At 41.3% G+C, this 24,289-nt stretch overlaps 1 protein-coding gene and 1 pseudogene across 6 annotated transcripts in view; both read right to left on the bottom strand.

Moving 5' to 3' along the window:
* The window catches only part of MRTFA (myocardin related transcription factor A), a 273,324-nt gene that overhangs the window by 168,273 nt on the left and 80,762 nt on the right, over positions 1-24,289 (bottom strand). For 3 of the 5 annotated variants that reach the window (XM_025400081.1, XM_025400083.1, XM_025400085.1), the window contains exon 2: positions 9,864-9,925. The exons of 1 other annotated variant lie outside the window; for it this stretch is intronic. In XM_025400081.1, the coding sequence (XP_025255866.1) occupies positions 9,864-9,925 (62 nt within the window). Of the gene's footprint in view, positions 1-9,863; positions 10,015-24,289 lie in introns of those variants that run through there. One more of the 5 variants, XM_025400080.1, reaches the window with a different exon arrangement.
* LOC112633438 lies at positions 1,332-2,976 on the bottom strand (annotated as a pseudogene). The gene has a single exon (XR_003121525.1). The product of XR_003121525.1 is annotated as a 60S ribosomal protein L4-like (transcript).

Here is a 24,289-nt window from a genome sequence, read left to right as displayed (position 1 = left end):
ATCGCACCACTGCACTCCAGCCTGGGCAAAAGAACAAGACTCCATCTCAAAAAAAAAAAGTCAAGTCTCTCCTTATATTCACTTACTAAAAAACAAAAATATTACAACAAGTCCAGAGAAGTAATCACTTCTGCCAATCTGAAGGGAAGAAGAAACAAGGCAATCCAGGCCTCAATACTGCTGAGCAGGAAGGCTCCATGGTATAACTTTGTTCTAGATGTCTGAGGTCGATGATTACTACTTTAATTTTTAACTTGTATGCAAAACATTATATAAACTTTTTAAAAAATCCCATAGGCTAAATTTATAACAGAAAGTAATATATGCTGTATGATTCCACTTATATGAGGTACCTAGAGTGGTCAAAATCATAGACACAAAGTAGAATGGTAGTTTCCAGGGGGAAGGAGGAGGAGGGAATAGGGGCTTACTCGTTTAACGGGTGTAAAGTTTCAGTTTTACAAGCTGAAAAGAGTTCTGGAGATGGATGGTGATGATAGTTGCACAACATTATGAATGTATACAATACCACTGAACTATACACTTAAAATTATTAAGATGGTAAATTTCATGTGTATTTTACCACAATAAATGAAAGTGGGGGAAAGAAAGTAATAGTAAGGACGACATGACCAGAGTAACATTTTAAAAGCATCAATTAGACAGCTAAAAGAACAGAGCTAGGTGATGGCAGAGGATGAGAGGCAGCAGAGAATGCAATTAGGAGGCTACTGGAGAAGTCTAAGAGAGAGATGAAGGTGGCTTAGCCAAGGGCAATAGTTGGGCAGACAGAGACAGTAAGACTTGGGATATATTTTAAAGCCTGAGTTAAAATTTCATGAACATATATCCTAACACAGTATTTTTAACTGCAATTCATAATACACTGGTCACAGAATCAACGTGCTAGGCCAACCTCAACATTTTGCAATTAAATAAAATGGAATAAAATAGAAACAACCAGATTACACTGCACCTAATAAGGGTAAGTATTATTTCATGAAACTTTTGTTTTAGATACCGATATACTTATGCGTGTAATGGGTCTCAATGTAAATACATCTTGAACTATGACCCACAGCCAAAAATGTTTGAGAAACATTGCCCTAGAGACTGATAAAATGGGAGGTGGAAGTTGAGAATAAATATATTTTTTTTAATCTTTGTCAAAGTCCTATACTAGCCTCAAGTGAAACAAGCTACAAGTTAAATTACATACCTAATGAAATCTTATTGATCTGCCAAACAAATACATCATTTGCTCTTTAAAAAAAAAAAAAAAAAGACGAAGAAGGAAAGAAAGAACAGGACAAACAATATCCAGGCATCACTGGAATGCCAGGCACAAATTGTATTATTTCCATCAACCATGAGGATACAAAGATTACTAAAGGAATAATGCCAATTTTCTTTAACCACTAAACCACCCTAGCCATTCAACTACTCTTAATTTTAGAGGTTAAACCCTACCAAAACACATTCATAATCGCAAACACCCTCAGAATCTTCAGGACAAAACCTTACTCTCCCAACTGAGAAAATATGGCCTAATTCCCCTTAAATAATTCAGAGATTACATACTACAGCTCTGAAGGATTCATCCAAAAAGCTTCCTGCCATGAGCAATAACTTTTTTTTTTCATTGATCAGGTCTTTATTTAAAATAAGCCGTCCAAAATTATTCGACCTTTATGGAATAAACCAACAGTTTATGCAGCAGGCTTCGTTTCCTCTGTGGTAAGTTTTTCTTTCAGCTGCTGATGTCTTGGTTGGTAGCTGCTGCCCTTTTTCCCACCAGAGGTTTCTTCTGCTTAACACCAACAACCTTCTTTCCTTTCTTCCCTACCACAGGCTTCTTGACTACAATCCCCTTTCTCACCTGATTTGGCCTCTAGTGCTGCTGCTGCTGCTGCTGCCGCCGCCACCGCCACCACCACCGCCACCGCTGCCTCCTCCAACCGGAGTTTATGATTGCTGGACTGGCAAAGAATGGTGTTTCAGTGCATGGTCTTTGCATATGGGTTTAGCTTCAACATGATTCTCAGGTTTTCCAGGAGGTTCTTCCTCAGGACTCTACAATGAATCTTCCTGCAACGTGCTTGAAGGGCTTTGGATGTCTGGGCTTTTCAAGATTCTGCTAAGGTCTGTATTGATCATCTTGTGCATGGAAAGACTGCAGTTACTGTTGAGGAAGCAGCTTTACACCAAGTGCCACACAATTCTCTAACTTCTAGAAAGAACCTTCAGTCCAAATGCAGAAACGTCCCACATGCCCATCAGGAGCAAGCTTCAAAATGTTCAGTTTGCTTACCATTAAGCAGAGTAATTCCAGGAATGTTTCTCAAGGATTTGACAATATGATCATCTTCATTATAGACGATGCAGGGTCCCTTGTGCTGGATACAATGGTTTCTCATTTTGCCCTTGCCAGCTCTCATTTGCTGAGAGGTATAGCCCTTTTTTGTATCACTCCAGGCTTTAAGTTTCTTACGTAGCAAAACAGCCTCCTTGATTGTCTTGTAGCCTTCAACTTTATCTCTGACCACCAAAAAAAGTTCAGGAACTTCCTTAATATGATGACCTTTAGACATGACCAGCACTGGTAAGGCAGAGGCACCCAGGGGAGAACAGATAGCATATCGTTTTCTGGGCTGTGTTCACTCTACAGTGCCAACAGTGCCAGGTTTTGGTTGCTGCAAACATGTGGCCTCCATGACAGATATTTCCAAAAGCACCCTGGCCAGAACAGTGAGTCCTACCACCTCAAACTCTGGGAATGTGAGACCCAACTCTGCCAGTACCTCAAGACTCAGTAACAAGATAGGGCTGTCTGTTGTTTTTGTGCAAATTGGTGTGAACAAAGTTCACAGTATCTGGTGAAATGGGAGCCTTGAATACAGGAAGCAAAGTGACATTTTTGCCAGATGACTCCCCTTTTTCAGAGTACACTGACAACAGTGGATGAGCACATGCCATGGAAAGGTAAGAAGGCCACACTCCAACATTTTTTTTTTGAGACAGAGTCTCACTCTGTCGCCCAGGCTGGAGTGCAGTGGTGCGATCTCGGCTCACTGCAACCTCCGCCTCCTGGGTTCAAGCGATTCTCCTGCCTCAGCCTCCTGAGTAGCTGGGATTACAGGCATGCACCACCACACCCAGATAATTTTTGTATTTTTAGTACAGATGCGGTTTCATCATGTTGGTCAGGCTGATCTTGAACTCCTGACCTTGTGATCCACCCACTTTGGCCTTCCAAAGTGCTGGAATTACAGGCGTGAGCCACCACGCCCAGGCTCAACATTTTTTTATAACTAAGATAAAACATTATTTACTGATTTACCAAAGTATTTAGCTTAATTTCACAACAGTGACGCTATTGGCATTTTGGGTGAACAATTCTGAGTTTTCTCCACCAAATGCCAGTGGTGCATCCCTCACCCACAGTCACTTAACAACCGAAAATGCCTCCATACATTTCCAAATACCCTTTGGATATACGGTACCTTCCCCACTGAGAACCACTGAAAAATTTAGTTGGTAGCTGTCCTTAGATGAATAGATTGCCACTTAATGAACTGTGGCCTCCAATTCAGGTCAGAGATGTAAGGTAGTAACAGTGCCTTGAATTTAACCATTTCCAACTTACATATTAAGATTATAGTCTGGGCCAGGTGCATTGGCTCACACCTATAATCCCAATGCTTTGAGAAGCCAAAGCCAGAGGACTGCTCGAGCCCAGGACTTCAAGACCACCCTGGGCAACACAGCGAGACTCCATCTCCACAAAAAATTTAAAAATCAGCCAGGCATAGTGGCACATGCCTGCAATCCTAGCTACTGAGGAGGCTGAGGCAGGATGACTGCTGGAGTCCAGGAGTGCAAAGCTGCTGTGAGCTATGACGGTGCCACTGTATTCCAGCCTGGGGCAACAGAGTAAGACCTTGTCTCTGGAAAAAATTAAAAAAAAGATCATATAGTCTGAGGTAGAAATTCTATTTACCATTTTTTTTCATAGCACTAGACAGTGCCTAAGTGTTATATTCAAAGTAATATGCAGCAAATGTAGACATGGTGGGATGGGGGGTGTATGGTTAACATATGGATCCTACAAGTAACCTAAAAAAGTGAATCTAAATTTCCCCCCAAGATTGGGACAGAGACAATTACAGAAGGAATGTCTATGATTATTTCCTTGAGCAATGTCTATGAGGTACATTTATATGTTTATGTATACATGTACAGCGTATAAAGGAAAAAGTCACTGCCTATTACAAGTTTTATCAGACTGAGAATAATAATATACAGGCTTACTGAACATCTGTGACCAGAAAAAGTACCAAATGCCTATGTAATCCTCAAAAAAACTTATATGGTATTACTATTCTATTTTACAAAGGAGAATACTGAAGTACAGAGAGGTTAAGTAACTGCTGAGCCAGGGTTCAAACCCAGACAACTCTAGACCCCTCAGTAAGAGCTGTATTGTTCCAAGGGATACATGAAAAGACTGGAGGAAGGAATTTTAAAAGCAGGAAAGAACTTGTCTGAAAACTATGAAAAATGTTAATAATGTCTACGAAAGTACAACTGTGAAAGGGTTGTCAGCAAAAATTCCTTATGACCTAAGGAAAACTAGATTTGCATCCCAAAGCTCTTAAGCAACTGTATTTAAACTTTGCACTTAAAAATTCACATTACAAGGCTGGGCACGGTGGCTCATGCCTTTAATCCCAGCAATTTGGGAGGCCAAGGCAGGCAAATCACAAGGTCAGGAGTTCAAGACCAGCCAGACCAACATGGTGAAACCACATCTCTAAATATAAAAATTAGCCAGGCATGGTGGCACGCGCCTGTAATCCCAGCTACTCAGGAGGCTGGGGCAGGAGAATCGCTTGAACCCAGGAGTCAGAGGTTGCAGTGAGCCAAGATCGTGCCACTACACTCCAGCCTGGGTGACAGAGCAGACTCCATCTCAAAAAAAAAAAAAAAAAAATTCACATTACAAAGAAGCTCAAATTAAACGAATTCTGAACTTCATTTTTTTGCATTTTTCACATATTGTCTTCCACATAATGCTCTTTTTTTTTTTTTTTTGAGACGGAGTCTCGCTCTATCGCCCAGGCTGGAGTACAGTGGCCGGATCTCAGCTCACTGCAAGCTCCGCCTCCCGGGTTCACGCCATTCTCCTGCCTCAGCCTCCTGAGTAGCTGGGACTACAGGCGCCCACCAACTTGCCCAGCTAGTTTTTTGTATTTTTTTTAGTAGAGACAGGGTTTCACCGTTTTAGCCAGGATGATCTCGATCTCCTGACCTCGAGATCCGCCCGTCTCGGCCTCCCAAAGTGCTGGGATTACAGGTTTGAGCCACCGCGCCTGGCCATAATGCTCAATTTTTAAACACTGTTAGCCAGGTTAGTTTGTTACTCTAAGAAGACGTATTGCTACTGTGACAACCACATGGTACTTCTATACAAGAGATATCAAAAGTAAACAATTAGTATGGCTCTACAGATTATGTATCACAAACGGGAAAAGACAGTTTACAATGGATAAATCTGGCAGACAGGAACTCAACCAAATGATGAGATTTAACATCACCATTAATGAAACAAACCAATATGGCAGGTAGGCCTTTAAAAAGCTCAAGTGTAGCCGGGCGTGGTGGCTCATGCCTGCAATCCCAGCACTTTGGGAGGTTGAGGTGGGTGGATCATGAGCTTAGGAGTTTGAGACCAGCCTGGTCAACATGGTGAAATCAGTCTCTACTAAAAATACAAAAATTAGCCGGGCATGGTGGCACACACCTGTGATCCCAGTTACTCAGGAGGCTGAGGCACGAGAATCGCTTGAACCCAGGAGGCAGAGGTTGCAGTGAGCCAAGATCACACCATTGCACTCCAGCCTGGGTAACAGAGCAAGACTCCGTCTTAAAAAAAAAAAAAAAAGGAAAAGCTCAAATGTACAACAATATTCACATCTTTTACTGAGCATCTGAATACTTATGCACAAAGCAGAGTTCTCCAAATTAGCTAATACCTGATCTGTATACACACACAAGAAATAACCAATAAATTATTCCCTTTAAAAATAAATGAATAGCAGCTGGGCACGGTGGCTCACGCCTGTAACCCCACCACTTTAGGAGGCCAAGGCGGACGGATCACGAGGTCAAGAAATCGAGACCATCCCAGTCAACATGGTGAAACCCCATCTCTACTAAAAAAATACAAAAAATTAGCCAGGTGTAGTGGCACATGCCTGTAGTCCCAGCTACTTGGGAAGCTGAGGCAGGAGAATTGCTTGAACCTGGGAGGCAGAGGTTACAGTGAGCTGAGATCGCGCCACTGCACTCCAGCCTGGTGACAGAGCGAGACTCTATCTCAAAAAAAAATAAATAAATAAATAGCAAATGAAATGAACAAAAACCCAGAATAATGAGCTCTTACTGAGAGGCCTGAGGCATTACAAGATAACAACTTTCAAAGAAAATAATAACTTTGAATAAAAGCTAAATCCCTTCTTTTCAAGGTTACACTTTTTAAAAAGTGTTGAGAAAATGTAGTAAAATAACAAATGAGTGGTATGTTTGACCAGTAATAAGAAATATATAAAGAAGAAGAGGAAAGAAGAGGTGCAATACGCAGAGTGGTGGAAAACTTCATGAGTGGAAGAAGATTAAATCTGATGCAGAACTTAATAAAATGTGTGCCTGACTTCAAAGGAAGTTAAAAAGTGGTGTTTACATGGGATCTTTTTGGGGCACTGGAAATGTAATACTGGAGTGGGACAATGGTTGCACATCTCCACAAAATTACTAAAAATAAACTGTACACTTCAAACAGGCAAATTCTGTAGTATATAAATTATACCTCAATAAAGTTATTTTTAAAGAACTAATATTTGTTCAACAAAGAAGGAAAAATTACATTAAGTTTCTCTCACTAAACCATAAAAAGGAAGTGGCCAAGAGGAAAAGTACAGTAATTCATTCAATAGACAGAAAAATAAACATGGAAAAATGCATAGATTAAGAAATGTTAATGTGTCCACCTCAGCCCTTTAAAGGACAGTATAGTATCAGGTAATTCTGCTGCTCTTAACCAGATTTTTTTCACCTTTCATAGATCTATGCACAAGTCCAAAGGAGAAGGAAGATTTCAGTTTAATTACATATCACCTAGGAGAGAGCCGAACAATTTATTCTGACCCCCAGCTATTGCATGACTGAAAAACATAGAGATGGTATCTCCCATGAGAGAAGAATTTCAAGAGAAAATTTAAAAACAGAAAATCAAATTTATAATTGTTTTAAAAGAACGTGTGGACCAGGCATGGTGGCTCACGCCTGTAAATGCAAACACTTTGGGAGGCCGGGGTAGGAGAATCACCTGAGGCCAGGAGTTCAAGACCAACCTGGACAATACAGTGAGACGTCAGTCTCTACAAAAAAAATTTTTGTTTTTTTTTTTTTTAATTAGCCAGGCATGGTGGCACATGCCTGCAGTCCTAGCTACTCTGGAGGCTGAGGCAGAAGGATCACTTGAACCCAGGAGTTCAAGGCTACAGTGAACTGTAATTGTTCCACACTGCAATTCAGTTTGGGTAACAAATCAAGACCCTGTCTCTCAATAAAAAACAAACAAACAAACAAACTGTGGAAAATTTTTTTTTTTTTTTTTTTTTTTGAGACAGGGTCTCACTCTGTCACCCAGGCTGGAGTGCAGTGATGCAATCACAGCTCACTACAGCCTCTACTTCCCAGGCTCAAGCAATCCTCCTACCTCAGCCTCTCTAGCAAATGGGACTACAGGCACATGTCACCATGCCCGGCTAATTTTTCTGGTGTTTTTTGTAGAGACAGGGTTTCACCATGTTGCCCAGGCTGGTTTCAAACTCCTGGATTCAAGCAATTCATCCACCTCAGCCTCCCAAAGTGCTGGAATTACAGGCATGAACTACCACACCCAGCCTGGTAATTTCTTTACAAGCATAATGACAACAGTCAATTCCCTCAACCAGGTGAAACAGCCAAATGGGGAATTTTCTTGGTATTTTTGGAGAAGATTAATTTGCATTGGCTCAGGGACTTTTGCAGAAGTTTCCCAAAACAGCAGTACTGTACTTTTTTACTCCATTTGCAGATACAGAGATCAAGCAAAACTGCACCTATAAACAACCCCAATCCACATTTGCTTTGAGCTCTGAAAATATTAGCCTACACTGACCTCTCCTGCACCAACTTCAGCAAATCCTAGGTCAAGAGTCTCAACTTCCCAAAACAGCACAGGTGTCTTTAATTTCAGACCTGCTAGTCTCCACCCTGCCTTTGGCTAATCAGTAGCAAGTCCCCCAAAAAAGAAAACTAACTCATATAATTATTTTCTTTCCTTCTCCAGAAAACAAATGAAATAACATGAAACACTACACAATTCTATATCCTCTAAATGGCTATTATAAACAGTTCAAGACACTGAGTCACAATATTATTCACCTAGACTTGAAAAACTGTAATATCAATGAACTTGATATATTTCAATAAAAGAACATACATGAAAATTTACAGTACAATGCCTAACTCCAGCAGGAATTCAATAAAAGTTGGTACCTTTCTTTACTTTCCATTAATTTTTATCACACAGTGTTTCCATGAAACAGTTTATTATCCCAATATAAAAGTAGAACAATAGAAAAAAGATAATTTACTGACTGATCACACAGACCACACCCAGAAAATTCAGACCACTAAATGACAATGAAGGATTCATTTACAGAAGTTAAACTTTAATCTACCATCTCCTCCTCCTTCCTAGACAGCAGTGTCAATTCCAAGGCCACGTTCTTTCTGCTACAGGAAGTGGTTACACTGTTTTTCCCTGCAGCAAGGTACTAAAGGTTTCTCTTCTTTGTGACTGAGAGAAAGCCAGTCTCAAGAACCTGTGCTAAGTGTAGATGCAGCAAGAGTCCAGACTGACATCAACCCATAGAACCACACACACAAGTTTATAGAATTCCTGGTTGGGAAGTCCTGTTTTGACTGTCAAGTTTACTCTCCAACTGAGCCAGGTCTCCTGTACCAATGAGCAAGGGGAATCTCAACATACCTTTGGTGACAGAAAACTAGAACTACATGAACTAGCACTAGCCTTTACCTTGACACAAAATATTCTGACAGAAATAGTTTTGCAGAGCTGCGTGAACTGCCATCTATAGCTCTTTTTGCAGGCACCTGACATAAGACAGATATATAAGCCAAAGCTGTATCTGGTGTACGTTTGTTCAGGCCCAGGAGCTTAAGATAGGAACAAAGCATGCTGTGTCAAATCAAACTCTAGTGGTTACAGATGGACAGATCCTGTCGTCAGTAAGAAAATTTACAGTTGCCAGTAATGGCCTGGCTACTGTCTAGTCAGGTCCTTTGTTGCATTTAGTCTACCATTCACACAGGCTACTGATTTTTAGAGTGATCAGAAGAAGCTAGACTACCATTACCCACTACCCTAAATTGGTTTACATAATGGCTCCAACACAAAAACTTCTGCCCCCAGGGACTGGATTAAAGAGGTAGGAGTATGTGTGGGTGGGTACATGTGTAAATTCATGGTTCTGTTCTAGGACCACCAAAATTTTACATTGGTTATGCTGTTTCTCAGCATTCTCTACATTCTAACGAGATACTAGATGTAGTCCACAACACTGGATAAACCACAGGACAGACCATCAAGCGGCACGATGAGTAACACTGAAAAAGATAATGTTTCCCCAAACAACAATCAAACCTGATCTATTCTAGGTCAGTATAACTGAAGATACTAACGACCACATTAGGAAAGGAGGGAGGGAAGAGTAAATAAATCTGGGACCTACCTTGCTTACAATTCCCACAGACAGATGAAATTCAATTCCATGCCAACCATACCCTCCGATCACTACAACACAAACAGAAAAATAAAAGTTCATGCAATATAAACAGTTCTTCCCATTCCTAAAAGGCATTTGGTTTCAAAGGTAAGAAGCTGTTTCTTATCTCCTTTCAATCCTCTCCATGCCCACAACAGTGTTAAGAGTTCTGTCACTGGTAAAAAGGCCCATATAAGTGGAGTTAAATAATAGGTAACACTGATTGAGCACTTCCTATATGCTAGTTACTGTTGCAAGTGCTTAAATATTAAAACTAAATCTCACAACTCTATAAGTGTTTTTATTAACTCATTTTATATCCAAATGACAATTGTCCTATACCTCTGAAAATTGCTCTTATTGATGTTAATAAATGCCTTTTTTTTTTTTTTTTGGACACAGAGTCTCGCTGTCACCAGGCTGGAGTGCAATGGCGCAATTTCAGCTCACTGCAACCTCCGCATCCTGGGTTCAAGCGATTTCTCTGCCCAGCCTGAATAGGCTGGGACTAGAGGTGCGCACCATCACATCCGGGTATTTTTTTGTATTTTAGTAGAGACGGGGTTTCACCACGTTGGCCAGGATGGTCTCGATCTCCTGACCTCGTGATCCACCTGCCTCGGCCTCCCAAAGTGCCGGGATTACAGGTGTAAGCCACCACGCCCGGCCGAGAAATGCCTTTTAAAAAAACATAGGCAATCTCTACTTATTGTAATGGTTTGTATATGTAAGTGCTCTATATTCATCATTTACTTCTTGAGTCCTCACAATGTGATGAGCACTAATACCAGGCGCTGAAGAGGATTCATTCTCTTAAGGAGTTAAGAAACTAGCTGGACAGATGAGACAAAACAAAAAACAGTTCAAGAAATGGAAATCCTTATTATGAGGTATAATACAGCCTCTTTGTGCAATCATTCACAGTAAAAAATTGGTAAGCTCTGGAGAAAAGGGACGAAGGCTTTACATAACAGATGCGATAAAACCGGACCTTTAAAAATAAGTTAGATTGGCAAAGAGTGGAGAAAGTCTTTACAGACAAGGAAAAAAGACATGACAATAGAGACAGAATCAGTGGTATATCTAGAGTCCTTTTTTTTTTTTTTTTTTCCTGTTGCCCAGGCTGGAGTGTGGTGGCAAGATCACAGCTCACCGCAGCCTCAAACTCCTGGGATCACATAATTCTCCCATCTCAACCTCTCAAGTACATGGAATCACAAGCACACACTACCATGCCCAGCTAATTTTTGTATTTTTTATAGAAATGGGGTGTCACTATGTTGTCCAGGTTCATCTCAAACTCCTGGGCTCAAGCCATCCTCCAACCTTGGCCTCCCAAAATGCTGGGACTACAGGCATGAGCCACCATGCCTGGCCCTGAAGCCTTTCATAATCTGATCCCACCCAGTCTCACTAGCCTTTGCTCTCTGGCCACTAATGTCCCTCCTCCTCCCCATTACCCACACCAAACTTCCTCCTAGAACATACTGTCTTTGATAGTTCTACTGTTTCTCCTACTGCCTAGAATGTTCTCCTTTCCCTGGTGGGTAACATTAATCCTGGCACTCAAAAAAATATAGCCTCTGTTGTAAATAATTTTTATTACTTAAGATCCAACTGAGGCTCAGTGTCGTGGCTCAGTTGGAAGAAGAAAGACAAAAGAAAATCAATTTAGAGGTTTGATTGTTATCACAAAAGGAGGGAAAAAAACAATTCCCAATTAAATAAACGAACCGTGGTTTTTAAGCAGTTCACCTCAACAGATATGGTTACATATACCCTCAAACTGAACACCTATGAAAAGTGCCTATAATCCCAGCACTTTGGAAGGGCAGGGCAGGAGGATCACTTGAGGCTAGGAGTTCAAGACCAGCCTGGCTAACAAGGCAAAACCCCATCTCTACTAAAAATGCAAAAATTAGGCTGGGTGCAGTGACTCACGCCTGTAATCCTAGCACTTTGGGAGGCCAAGGCGGGCGGATCACTTGAGGTCAGGAGTTCAAGACCAGCCTGGCCAACATGGTGAAACCCTGTCTGTACTAAAAATACAAAAACTAGCCAGACATGGTGGCGTGTACCTGTAGTCCCAGCTACTCAGAGAATGACGCACAACAATCCTTGAACCTGAGAGGCAGAAGCTGCAGTAAGCCAAGATCGCACTGCTGCACTATGGCCTAAGTGACGGCGAGACTGCATCTCAAAAAAAAAAAAAAAAAAAAAAACTAACAGCTGGGAGTGGTGGTGCATACCTGTAGTCCCAGCTACTCGGGAGGCTGAGGCATGAGAATCACTTGAACCTGGGAGGTGGAGGCTGCAATGAGCCGAGATCACACCACTGCACTCCAGCAGCCTAGGTAACAGAGTGAGACTCTGTCTCAAAAAGAAAAAGAAAAAAAAAAAAAAAAAGCCAACTGAAACATTTTTCTAAAGCGGTTCCCAATGCCCCCAAGTATTACTCTACTCATCTCTCCTCCATGCTCGCATAGCATCTATTTCTCTGTTAACACAGTTAAAATATTTGGTTGTCCCCAGGTTTTCTTTTTCCTTTCTCTCTTACTTGTCTGAACAAGAATCATCCTTTACACAACTTTGTATCTCGCAAGACCTAGCAGTGCCTGGCAAGTAACAGGTGCTCATTATACACTTGCTGACTGAAGGCCCAACTGACCAGAATTTACAAAGTGAATAACGATCCATTTAAACAATCTGTTGTGTCAAAAACTGGTGTACTTCTACATTCTCACGAATATGTCTGCTACATAATTACACCAACAATTCATGCACAAAAAATTAAAGTGGATTCACTAAAAACCACCAACTAGTTTTTGCTTGACAACACAAGCAGGGTCTCATTCATGTCAACTAGAACATACATTAAAGATAAAATAATTTGGTTGATAATTTAAATATTATGGTTGGTGATCTTTCTTACTAAAACGATGCCACAGCTTTCTATGTAGAGTAACTAAAGGTATTTACATTGGCTTTAGTCATGGATAAAGGAGGTTACAAATTTAGAAGTCCAATACAAATCCAAAGTTTATTTTTAGAAGCTTTCCATATGGTAGGAGTTTAAGAAATAAAACGGCAGCCTTCTCTCTGCTGAAAGCAGAGGGTAGTAGAGCACTAAAGGAGCAAACCCTCTCCCGACTCTGTTCCTGGCACTGTTTCACACAAAGAGTAAAGTGTAGGGTAAGTGAGAGCCTCACTGAAAATCAGTCACCCAAGGCAACAGGCATTTTGAATGTCTGCGCTATTTGAAGGCTTAAGTACTAATTTTACACATGCCCATGTTCATTTAAAACATATTTATGGCTTGGAACTTTAAAAATTTTCTAATGGGCTAGTTTGTCCACATATTAATTGAGTCTGCCAGGTTTGAACATGCCAAGCTTAAAATACTCTCCAGATCGTTATGCAAAGGTATGAGCTCAATCTTTTATTATCAGGAAAAGGAATTTAGGAGAGAATGACTAAAACAATAGTCTTTCAATGAAAGCTATAACAGAAAAAGTCAACTCCTAAATAGTGATGAGCTACTTTTTAAAAATACCTGACAGATTTCTTACATTAATCTCAAATTAAGATACTGGATTTTAGCTCAAAGTTGTCAGACAATGTATGTTTTGGTGGTTGTTTCCCTCCCCCACCTCTCCCCAGCCTCCTAGAGAATGTATCTTGAAATTGATTTCTACGTGAGACCATCTTATATAAAGGTTGCTTTAGTCATCCACTGACTAAGCCCCTTTAGAATCCAAGTCTCACTCATTTTATATTGAAATGAATTCTATTTTTATATGAACAGTATTATAAGCAAAATTCTTTTAATCTTTTATCAGCATTAGAGAAATGCCAATAAAACCTAGAATAACTACACTTTTATAACAAGAACCTCAGAAACTAACACATTCAATCTTTTCATTTTTAGTTGGGGAACTACAGCACAAGAGTTCAGTGATCTGATAAAAGAAAAATGGGCCACAATCTGATCACTAGTCCAATGCATTTATTCTACTACATACTACTAAACATACAGTTTTTGAAATTACAAGAGAAAAGTTTAAATATCCATTCCCTAACTGGGAAGATTTTAAAAATTAGATGTGTGTGCCCCCCCAAAATTGGAAATATTGTTCCTTAAAAACTTGAGTATTAGCCAGGCACAGTAGCTCACACCTGTAATCCCAGTACTCTGGGAAGCTGAGGAGGGCAAATCACCCGAGGTCGGGAGTTCAGCCTAACCAACATGGAGAAACTCTGTCTCTACTAAAAAAGGCCGGGCGCGGTGGCTGAAGCCTGTAATCCCAGCACTTTGGGAGGCCGAGACGGGTGGATCACGAGGTCAGGAGATCGAGACCATCCTGGCTAACACGGTGAAACCCCGTCTCTCCTAAAAAAATACAAAAAACTAGCCGGGCAAGGTGGCGGGCGCCTGTAGTCCCAGCTACTTGGGAGGCTGAGGCAGGAGAATGGCGTGAACCCAGGAGGCGGAGCTTGCAGTGAGCTGAGATCCGGCTACTGCACTCCAGCCTGGGTGACAGGGCCAGACTCCGTCTCAAAAAAAAAAAATTAGCCAGGTGTGGCGGCACATGCCTATAATCCCAGCTACTCGGGAGGCTGAGGCAGGAGAATCACCTGAATCTGGGAGGCGGAGGTTGGAGGTTGCGGTGAGTCAAGATCGTGCCCAGTCAAGATAGCGCTGTCGCACTCCAGCCTAGGCAACAAAAGGGGGGAAAAAAACAAAAACAAAAACAAAAGCTGGGTGCAGTGGCTCCCACCTGTAACCCCAGAACTTTAGGGGGCCAGGGAGGGCTGATCACCTGAGGTCGGGAGTTCGAGACCAGCCTGGTCAACATGGAGAAACCCCATCTCTACTAAAAACAGAAAAATTAGCCAGGCATGGTGGTGCCTGCCTGTAATCCCAGCTACTCAGGAGGCTGAGGCAGGAGAATCGCTTGAACCCAGGAGGCAGAGGCTGCAGTGAGCCGAGATCGGACCATTGCACTCCAGCCTGGGCAACAAGAACGAAACTCCGTCTCAAATAAACAAAAAAAACCTTGGGCATTAGAAAACTATAGCACTTATTTTCAATACTTTTGGCTCAATACATACTCACATAAACTCTGCAGTGGAAGTTTAGCTTTTAAAAGTTTTCCTGGCCAGGTGCGGTGGCTCAGGCTTGTAATCCCAGCACTTTGGGAGGCCGAGGCAGGCGGATCACAAGGTCAGGAGATCGAGACCATCCTGTCTAACACAGTGAGACTCCATCTCTACTAAAAACACAAAAAAGTAGCTGGGCGTGGTGGTAAGCGCCTGTAGTCCCAGCTACTCGAGAGGCTGAGGCAGGAGAAGGGTGTGAAACCAGGAGGCGGAGCTTGCAGTGAGTCGAGATCGCGCCACTGCACTCCAGCCTGGGTGACAGAGCGAGACTCCATCTCAAAAAAAAAAAAAAAAAAAAGTTTTCCTTACATTCCAAAGGGGATGAGAATAATTTTTACAATCTAAGATGACATTATCCTTATCTTCTAAAAAACAAATTTCCCACCCAAAAAAAAAAAAAAAGCAATTTCATAGAATTCTGGGTCTTCTTTCAAACAAGCACTTCTTTGGAAAGAATGCCATTGATCCATTTTAATTTAGGGGAAGGGAATGCAAAGAATAAAAAGAAACTTGCCAGGCACAGTGGCTCACACCTGTAATCCCAACACTCTGGGAGGCAGAAGTGAGCGGACTGTTCAAACGCAGGAGTTTGAGACCAGACTGTGCAGTATGGCAAAATCCCAACTCTACAAAAATACAAAAATTAACCAGGCATGGTGGTGTTTGCCTAAAGTCCCAACTACTCAGGAGGCTGAGGTAGGAGGATCGCTTGACCCCAGGAGGTTGAGGCCGCAGTGAGATATGATTACACCACTGCACTCCAGCCTGGGTGACAGAGCGAGACTCCGTCTCAAAAAAAAAAAAAAAAAAAAGAAAGAAAGAAAGGGAAAGGAACAAAAATGGAATGAAGAATGGAAAAAGGAAAAGGAAGAAAGACAAAAGAAAATCAATTTAGAGGTTTGACTTATCAAAAAAAAAGGAGAGATAAAATAACAATTTTCAGTTAAATGAATAAACTGTAGGGGTTTTTTGGAATTGTGGTTTTTAAGCGGTCCACCTCAACAGATATGGTTACATATCTCCTCAAACTAAATACCTATGAAAAAAATCTTAATCTCTCTCTGCCTGATTCCTCTGTTCGCTCTTTCTTCTGCACCCAAAGAGAAGATTAAATAAACTGGGCCCCCTGAAACAGGTAAGGGAGGCAGAAGTGCTAATCCATGTCATGTAGTCCCTGCAAAGTGCTGGTAATGATTAAAGCGATCCAAGAGTCTTAAAGGAGTCCAGAGAAACCACTGTGCTCCTAGGCATATCCATAACCTCCTACAAGAAGCAATACACTCTGCTGCCTTTCATATCCACAACAAATCTTTCCTTTCCGATTATCAGTGTGATGTGCATAGAGATTTTAAAGAACAGTTAAGGCAGGGCATGCTGGCTCACACTTGTAACCTCAGCATTTTGATAGGCTGAGATTACATTTGATTAAGGTGACAAGAAAATGGACGCAATACCTGTATATATTAAAAAGGAAGAGAGAAAATAAAGAAGGCCTATGTAGCCTGCTGGTCAACCCAGATGCAGAATTCAACCGAACATGCTCATGTGCTCATTAAGGTACCATAACATATGCAATACTTTACAAAATAAAAAACTACAGTCTTGGCCTGGCTCGGTGGCTCACGCCTGTAATCCCAGCACTTTGGGAGGCCGAGGCAGGCGGATCACAAAGTCAGGAGTTCAAGACCAGCCTGGCCAACACAGTGAAACTCCGTCTCTTCTGAAAATACAAAAATTAGCTGGGCGTAGTGGTGCACACCTGTAGTCCCAGCTACTCAGATGACTGAGGCAGGAGAATGGCTTGAACCCAGGAGGTGGAGGTTGCAGTGAGCCAAGATTGTGCCATTGCACTCCAGCCTGGGCGACAAAGCAACACTCCGTCTCAAAAAAAAAAAAAAAAAAAAAAAAAGCAAAATCTAAAACTGTCCACTTAATAAGAAGTTTCAAACTCTATAAAAGTTCCCAGTTTTCCCTTCATCTGCCAGCATCCCATAACAAGCATCTACTCTTTGACCATTACTAAGACTCAGACATAGTAGCTCCAGAGATGTAGATACGGCTCTTTCCTTTTTAAACTGCAAAGCAAAACCCACTTTACAATTTTTTAGTTTTTGAACTTTTGATTTTTTGAGACACGATCTTGCTCTATTGCGCAGACTGGATCAGTGGCACATCTACAGCTCAATGCAACCTCAAACTCCTTGGCTCAAGCGCTCCTCCCTGCCTCCGCCTTCAGAGGAGCCAGACTACAGGCATGTGCCACCATGCCCGGCTAATTTTTATTTTTGTAGAGACAGAGTCTATTTTGCCCAGGCTCGTGTCAAACTCCTGGCTTCAAGCGATCCTCCTGCCTTGACCTCCTAAAGTGCTGGGATTACAGGCATGAGCCACCATGCCCAACTTCGAAGTAATGTTTTTTAACACTTTCATTTTACTATCTTATAGAAGATGACAAAACATAAATTTAATTTAGCCTAGACTCTAGCCTAGTTTTATAATAAGTTAATTTCAGCAATTACCACATAGATGACAAAAAAAAAAATACTCATTGTTTGATACTGATTAATTCTGAATGACTGGCCATAACCTTTAAAGCCTGAAGATCAGCTGGACATGGTTACACTGAGCTATGGATGTGCCACTGTGATCCAACCTGGGTACCAGAACAAGACCTTGTCTCTTTGAAAAAAATTAAAAATTAAAATTAAATAAATAAAATAATAAATATAAAGCTTGAAGATCAAGACTGAAATCCCCTTCCCACCATAGTCAGAGGTAGGGGGCCAAATCTCAGTAAATGAGGGAGAATAACAAAAATATAATGAGTTCCTGGCATCTGTCACCAACAATGAATTCATCCTGATAGCAACTGGAACATTCCAGTGATCCTAGCAATGAGGAACATCAATGTAACATACTCCTCTTGTTTTAAACGCAAATTTTTCTCTCCTGTTCCCTGGAATGTCCCAAAACAAGAGAATGGTCCAGAGCCTGAGAACAAAGCACCTAGAAAGAAGAACAATACACAGAGGGACTGAAGGTCATTGGAGAAATCGCAAAATCACACCATCTCAGCGTTGGAAAGTGATCATCATGTGTCAACAAGTATTTTCCAAGTGACCATGTGCTAGATGCTAAGGAAACAGATGATTTTGACAAAATCCCTATTCAAGTCATGTGTGCTAAGTACTTCAATAGAGGAGTTAACTAAGGGACATGGGAGTATAGCAGAAAGAATAAAAGAGCAGATTTTTCAAAATAAGTTGCCAAGAATGAACTTGGGATCACCACATCCACCATCTGCCAATATTACATGCAGAAGAATCGTGGTGGTTCAGGATAAGGAGAAAGTAAGGCTACAGTCGCAGCAGGGCTAGGACTTGTAGCCTCCTAGAATCAAGTTCTTGTTCTCCTATATGGTTGGTTTAAAAAATAGTTAAAGGCACTCCTGTAGTCCCAGCACTTTGGGAGGCCAAGGCAGGTGGATCACCTGAGGTCAAGAGTTCAAGACCAGCCTGGCCAACATGGTAAAACGCCATCTCTACCAAAAAAAAAAAAAAAAAAAATTAGCCAGGCATGGTGGCATGTGCCTGTAATCCCAGCTGCTCGGGAGGCTGAGGCAGGTGAATCACTTGAATCCAGGAGATGGAGGTTGCAGTGAGCCAAGATCATGCCACTGCACTCCAGCTTAGGCAACAGAGCAAGACTCTGTCTCAAAAAAAAAAATAGTTGGCTGGGAGCGGTGGCTCACGCCTGTAATCCCAGCACTCTAGGAAGCCGAGGCGGGTGGATCACGAGGTCAGGAGACCGAGACCATCCTGGCTAACACAGTGAAACCCCATCTCTACTAAAAAATAGAAAAAAATTAGCTGGGCGAGGTGGCGGGCGCCTGTAGTCCCAGCTAATCAGGAGGCTGAGGCAGGAGAATGGCGTGAACCCGGGAGGCGGAGCTTGCAGTGAGCCGAGATCACGCCACTGCACTCCATCCTGGGCGACAGAGCGAGACTCCGCCTCAAAAAAAAAAAAAAAATTGTTAAAGATCATTATGATCATGTCTGTCCCCCTTCATTTCTTCTTCACAAAAAAACTGGCATCACAAGAAAGCACAGTTCTAGTCCAACCATTCACTCAGTGCCAATCTCAGATAGTACTTAATCCTTTAAAATATTTGCTGAAAAAATAGTGCCTTCCCTTCCTGCAGAAAATTGTATGTACACACTAGGCTATTTACAGAGGTCTAGGTTACAACTTTAACTTCCAGAATAAAACTAACCATAATCACTACTAATGCCATGTGACTTTCCCTCTGGCCGAAGCTCTAAACTGTCTACCTCCCAAGGCTTAGAGAAGTCTTTCTAGCTCCGAGGCTTCTGACACTTCAGCTCTTCATTTTACTGCTAATTATGACTCTCAGGAATTCACCCACAAAGAACTACAGGAATTTACTCTATTAATCCACAAACCACATTTCATTTTCATTTTCCAGACAAATCTTAAAGGCCTGTAATTTACAACGTCAAAAAGTATCAGATCTCCAAAGGGAAAAACTTATCCCTGACACAGGAGTTTTTTCTTATTGGTAACCTCTCTCTATCCAATAGAAACATACTTAACTACCATAACATATTCTAACAACTGCTGCTATTTCAGCAATTACAATAGAGTATATGCTTTGGATAGTGAGTCAGGCCTTGGGAGTGGCTTAGCACATGGAAATTCACCAGCTGGCATTTACACTGAGATTCAAGAGAACAAATGGAATTTTTGCATCAGGTTTTTCCAAGAGTTAACTAGTTTTTAAATCGACTATACTCTTCTGAATTATTTACAGATGAAATGGTAAAATGTCTGAATTTTATTTTAAAATATGAAGGAGGAGGTGTGGAGTAATGTTAAACAAGATTGGTCATGTGTTGAAAAACAAATTTTTTTTTTACTTTTTTTTTTTAAATTTATAGAGATGAGGTCTCACTAGGTTGCCCAGGCTTCTCCTTGAACTCCTGGGCTCAAGTGATCCTCCCACCTTGGCCTCCCATAGTGCTGGGATTACAGGCGTGAGCCATCGTGCCCCGCCCCTGAATACTGTTGAAGCTGGGTGATAGGCCCATGGTGGTGGTTCACCACATTATTCTCTTTGTTTTTGTATGCATTTCAAATGTTCCATATTAAAGATTTCAAAATAAATTTTACTAATATCATGACCTGGTGAACTTGGAAAACAGATAAACAAAGTGATTCTTGGAACCAGTGACCTCCATAATCTACCTGAGTAAAAGCTGTTAGATCCTAAAGAGATACCTAAATTCTGGCCAAGTGTGGTGGCTCCCACCTGTAATCCCAGCACTTTGGGAGACCAAGGCAGGCAGATTGCAAGGTCAGGAGTTTGAGAACAGCATGGCCAACATGGTGAAACCTCGTCTCTACTAAAAATATAAAAATTAGCCTGGCATGGTGGCACACACCTATAATCCCAGCTACTCAGGAGGCTGAGGCAGGAGAATCGCTTCAACTCAGGATGTGGAGGTTGCAGTGAGCCGAGATCGCACCACTGCACTCCAGCCAGGTTACAGAGCAAGACTGCATCTCAAAAAAAAAAAAAAAAAAAAGAGAGAGATACCTAAATTCCTTTCCTTCCCTCCCTCCCTCCCTCCCTCCCTTCCTTCCTTTATTTTTTTTTTGAGACTGAGTCTAGCTCTGTTGCCCAGACTGGAGTGCAGCGGCGCGATCTCGGCTCACTGCAAGCTCTACCTCCCAGGTTCACGCCATGCTCCTGCCTCAGCCTCCCAAGTAGCTGGGACTACAGGTGCCCCCCACCAGGCCCGGCTAATTTTTTTGTATTTTTAGTAGAGACGGGGTTTCACCATGTTAGCCAGGGTGGTCTCAGTCTCCTGACCTCGTGATCCGCCTGCCTCAGCCTCCCCCAAAGTGCTGGGGTTACTAAATTCTAACACTTATTCCTCACTGAACATATTATTGAACACGACCACCACGTGCTGACTTAGGCACCAAGCTAAGTGCTGACGATACAATGATAAACAGATAAATGCAATCTGTTTATTGTTGTTGTTGTTGAATGAATGAAGCAAGCACATGGTGCCATAAACCAAACAAGAAGAGACCTAATCTATGACCTATCAGGAAAAGCTTCCCAGACGAGTTACCATCTAAGTTAAATTCTGAAAAATTAAACCCCAAAACACGAATCATTTATTTTTTGACCCATGTTAACCTTTATCACTTACAGACTGTAAGACCAGCAAGCATTCCTTTATTAAGTAACCACTTTTCTGTAAAGCAGAAATTAGTAAACCATCACTTATTCAACAAAGATTAGATACCCACCATGTGCCAACATACTAGACAAAAAGGATAAAACATGGTCTCTGCTCTGATGGGGTTTATAATCTAACAGCATAGGAAAACAAAAACAAATAAATAGGAAAGCCATCAAGCAGAAAACCAATTTCAAACTTCTCCAAGTTATAAAATCAGCAAAGAAGGGACTTTTGTGGGCAGAAAGTGCCAACTTTTTAGATACAGTGATAAGGAAAGTTGAAAGGACTGAAGACTAATGGATGACAGTGCAGCTGGCTGAAGGGAGACGGATGCCAGAGGAGGTGGTGAGATCAGCAAAGATACAGTATGTGTGCACCTTGTAGGTCATGGGATGAAATCTTAATATTATTCTAAGCACAATGGAAAAACCACTGCAGGTAAGAGTTTTGAGCAGAGAAGTGATGCGATTCCGTTTATGTTTTTAAGAACATCATTCTTGGCCGGGCGCGGTGGCTCAAGCCTGTAATCCCAGCACTTTGGGAGGCCGAGACGGGCGGATCACGAGGTCAGGAGATCGAGACCATCCTGGCTAACACGGTGAAACCCCGTCTCTATTAAGAAATACAAAAAAACTAGCCGGGCGAGGTGGCGGGCGCCTGTAGTCCCAGCTACTCGGGAGGCTGAGGCCGGAGAATGGCGTGAACCTGGGAGGCGGAGCTTGCAGTGAGCTGAGATCCAGCCACTGCACTCCAGCCTGGGTAACAGAGCAAGACTCCGTCTCAAAAAAAAAAAAAAAAAAAAAAAAAAAAAGAACATCATTCTTGTTACTCTGGAAAGAATGATCAAGAATAACTTTTTACCAAGAAGAATTTTAAATGAGTAAAACCAAAACATCAAAACTGATTTTGGCCAATGAAAATCGTCTCTGTATTCCATTACCAACCTAAAATCTTTTAAATTGCCTTACTTAATCCAGGCTTCATCTACAGTTTGGGTTGGGATTGTTTGTTTTAATGCTTACAATCAACCTTTCATGCCCTCTGAGGAGGTTCCTGGGAAGCTAAAACAAGCACGCATGCCTGGTGGTTAGCATTCTTTTTATTCTCAAATTGCTAAAGTCAGATTAATTTTAATTTACTCACCTCCTATTCCATAATCACCTTCTTGATTGATAGGAAAGAAGTAAGGGACTTCCTTGAGTGTTTCAGGAGACAATAAACTCTACTGAAAATCAGATAAGGAATATGATTATATAACCTTTCTCCCTACTGCCAACTATGTTCCAGGTGGGGACTCCACTATGAAAGCAATTCTAATATTCCTGTCCAAATTTGCCAGCTCTCAGAAAGCTGCCTAAAGCAAACTCATTTAATTCTCTCTGAAAAAAAAAAAAAAAAATTCTCATTCCAAAGTCTGAACAAGAATAAATTTCTAGTAGCATTTGTAACTGATAAGGAAAGGAAAATAAATTTTACTGTCAATCTCTGGGGCATGTGACCAAATAATTTTAATAAAGAGACTTAATAAAGTTAGTTATGCTCAGAGATTTTACTCAGTTATTTGAAAAACAGAATGGAAGGAGTAACAGCATACAATGCCTACATCTGTTAAATACTCATGAGCTTTACATATATTTCACTTTATCTTGACCACACCCCAACAAGATTAAGTATATTTCCACTTTACTGATGGGGAGAGATACAGGATTTTACACTGTCTCAAGGTCACATAGCTATTAAGTAGCTTCCATGGCCCCATATGCTTTCCATTAGACAAATGTTTAAAGGAAGATCTAAATTATAGAAATTGTTCCACGTGACCAATGAACTAATAATAGGTAAGTTTTAATATATAATATATAATAATAGGTAAGGTAATGTTTGTGTGTGTGTGCATGTTATATATACACCGTGTGCATGTGCATACGCTTCATCTGGAGGCCTAATCACCAATTACAATTCTTTTCAGTGGGAAAAAGTGCTTAGGATTCCTCTTTGGAGACATCAGACCATCAGAAAGAAGTTCTGATGAGATAATGGAGTTTGATGGCAAAAGCTATTAGGTTACATGCTCCTAACAAAGCCAAAGGAACTCCTCTTTGAAGGCAGCATATAATTCCTGGGGCTAGCAGCAGTGATTTCCTAACAAAGGCTCTAGGGACTCATGTACGAAAATCATTATCAAGCTCAGGAGTGTCTTGTAAGTGATTCGGGGTGGTGACACTGAGCAACACATACATACAAAAATTAACTATTTTGTCAACAAATAAAATCAAGTAAGATAGTATACATGAAAGCACCTAACAGTGCCTAACAGAAAACAGATACAGAATAGAAAATTAGTTTATTCCACTCTCTGCTCAAAGTTATTTGTATGAAAAACAAGTAACTGTGCTGGGTGAAGCCATAACCTCCTCACCCTCAAAGCCCAGTCAGAATTAGTTTGCATACCTGGTGTCATGTTTGCTAAGAACAACAGGTACACAACCAGCTACATCTCAGAAATCAGAAATCTTCTCTTAAGGATTATTTTATTTCCTCCACCAATCAGCACCATAAAATGGACAGAAAGGTATCCTTAAAGCAAGCCTTCCCAACAGCTGAGCACAACACAACTCAGCAAAACCACCTAGCTATCGGTACAATCTGCATTACAATCTGCATTCATCCATTTCTATTATCACTGAGCAATCATACATAGCCTGGCACATTAAATCATTACTAAACACTCCACACTAGGGCAAACTATTCTTCAACTGCTCCAATTGTTTAACTTTTGAAATGGAATTATTTTTTTCTTTAGAAAAATTCTTTAACATCGGCCGGGCGCGGTGGCTCAAGCCTGTAATCCCAGCACTTTGGGAGGCCGAGACGGGAGGATCACGAGGTCAGGAGATCGAGACCATCCTGGCTAACACGGTGAAACCCCGTCTCTACTAAAAAATACAAAAAACTAGC

Source organism: Theropithecus gelada, chromosome 10 (genome assembly GCF_003255815.1).
Source record: "Theropithecus gelada isolate Dixy chromosome 10, Tgel_1.0, whole genome shotgun sequence".
Lineage (NCBI taxonomy): Eukaryota > Metazoa > Chordata > Mammalia > Primates > Cercopithecidae > Theropithecus > Theropithecus gelada.
The sequence above is the reverse complement of the archived record's forward strand: the minus strand, read 5'-3'. Positions and strand labels throughout refer to the sequence as shown.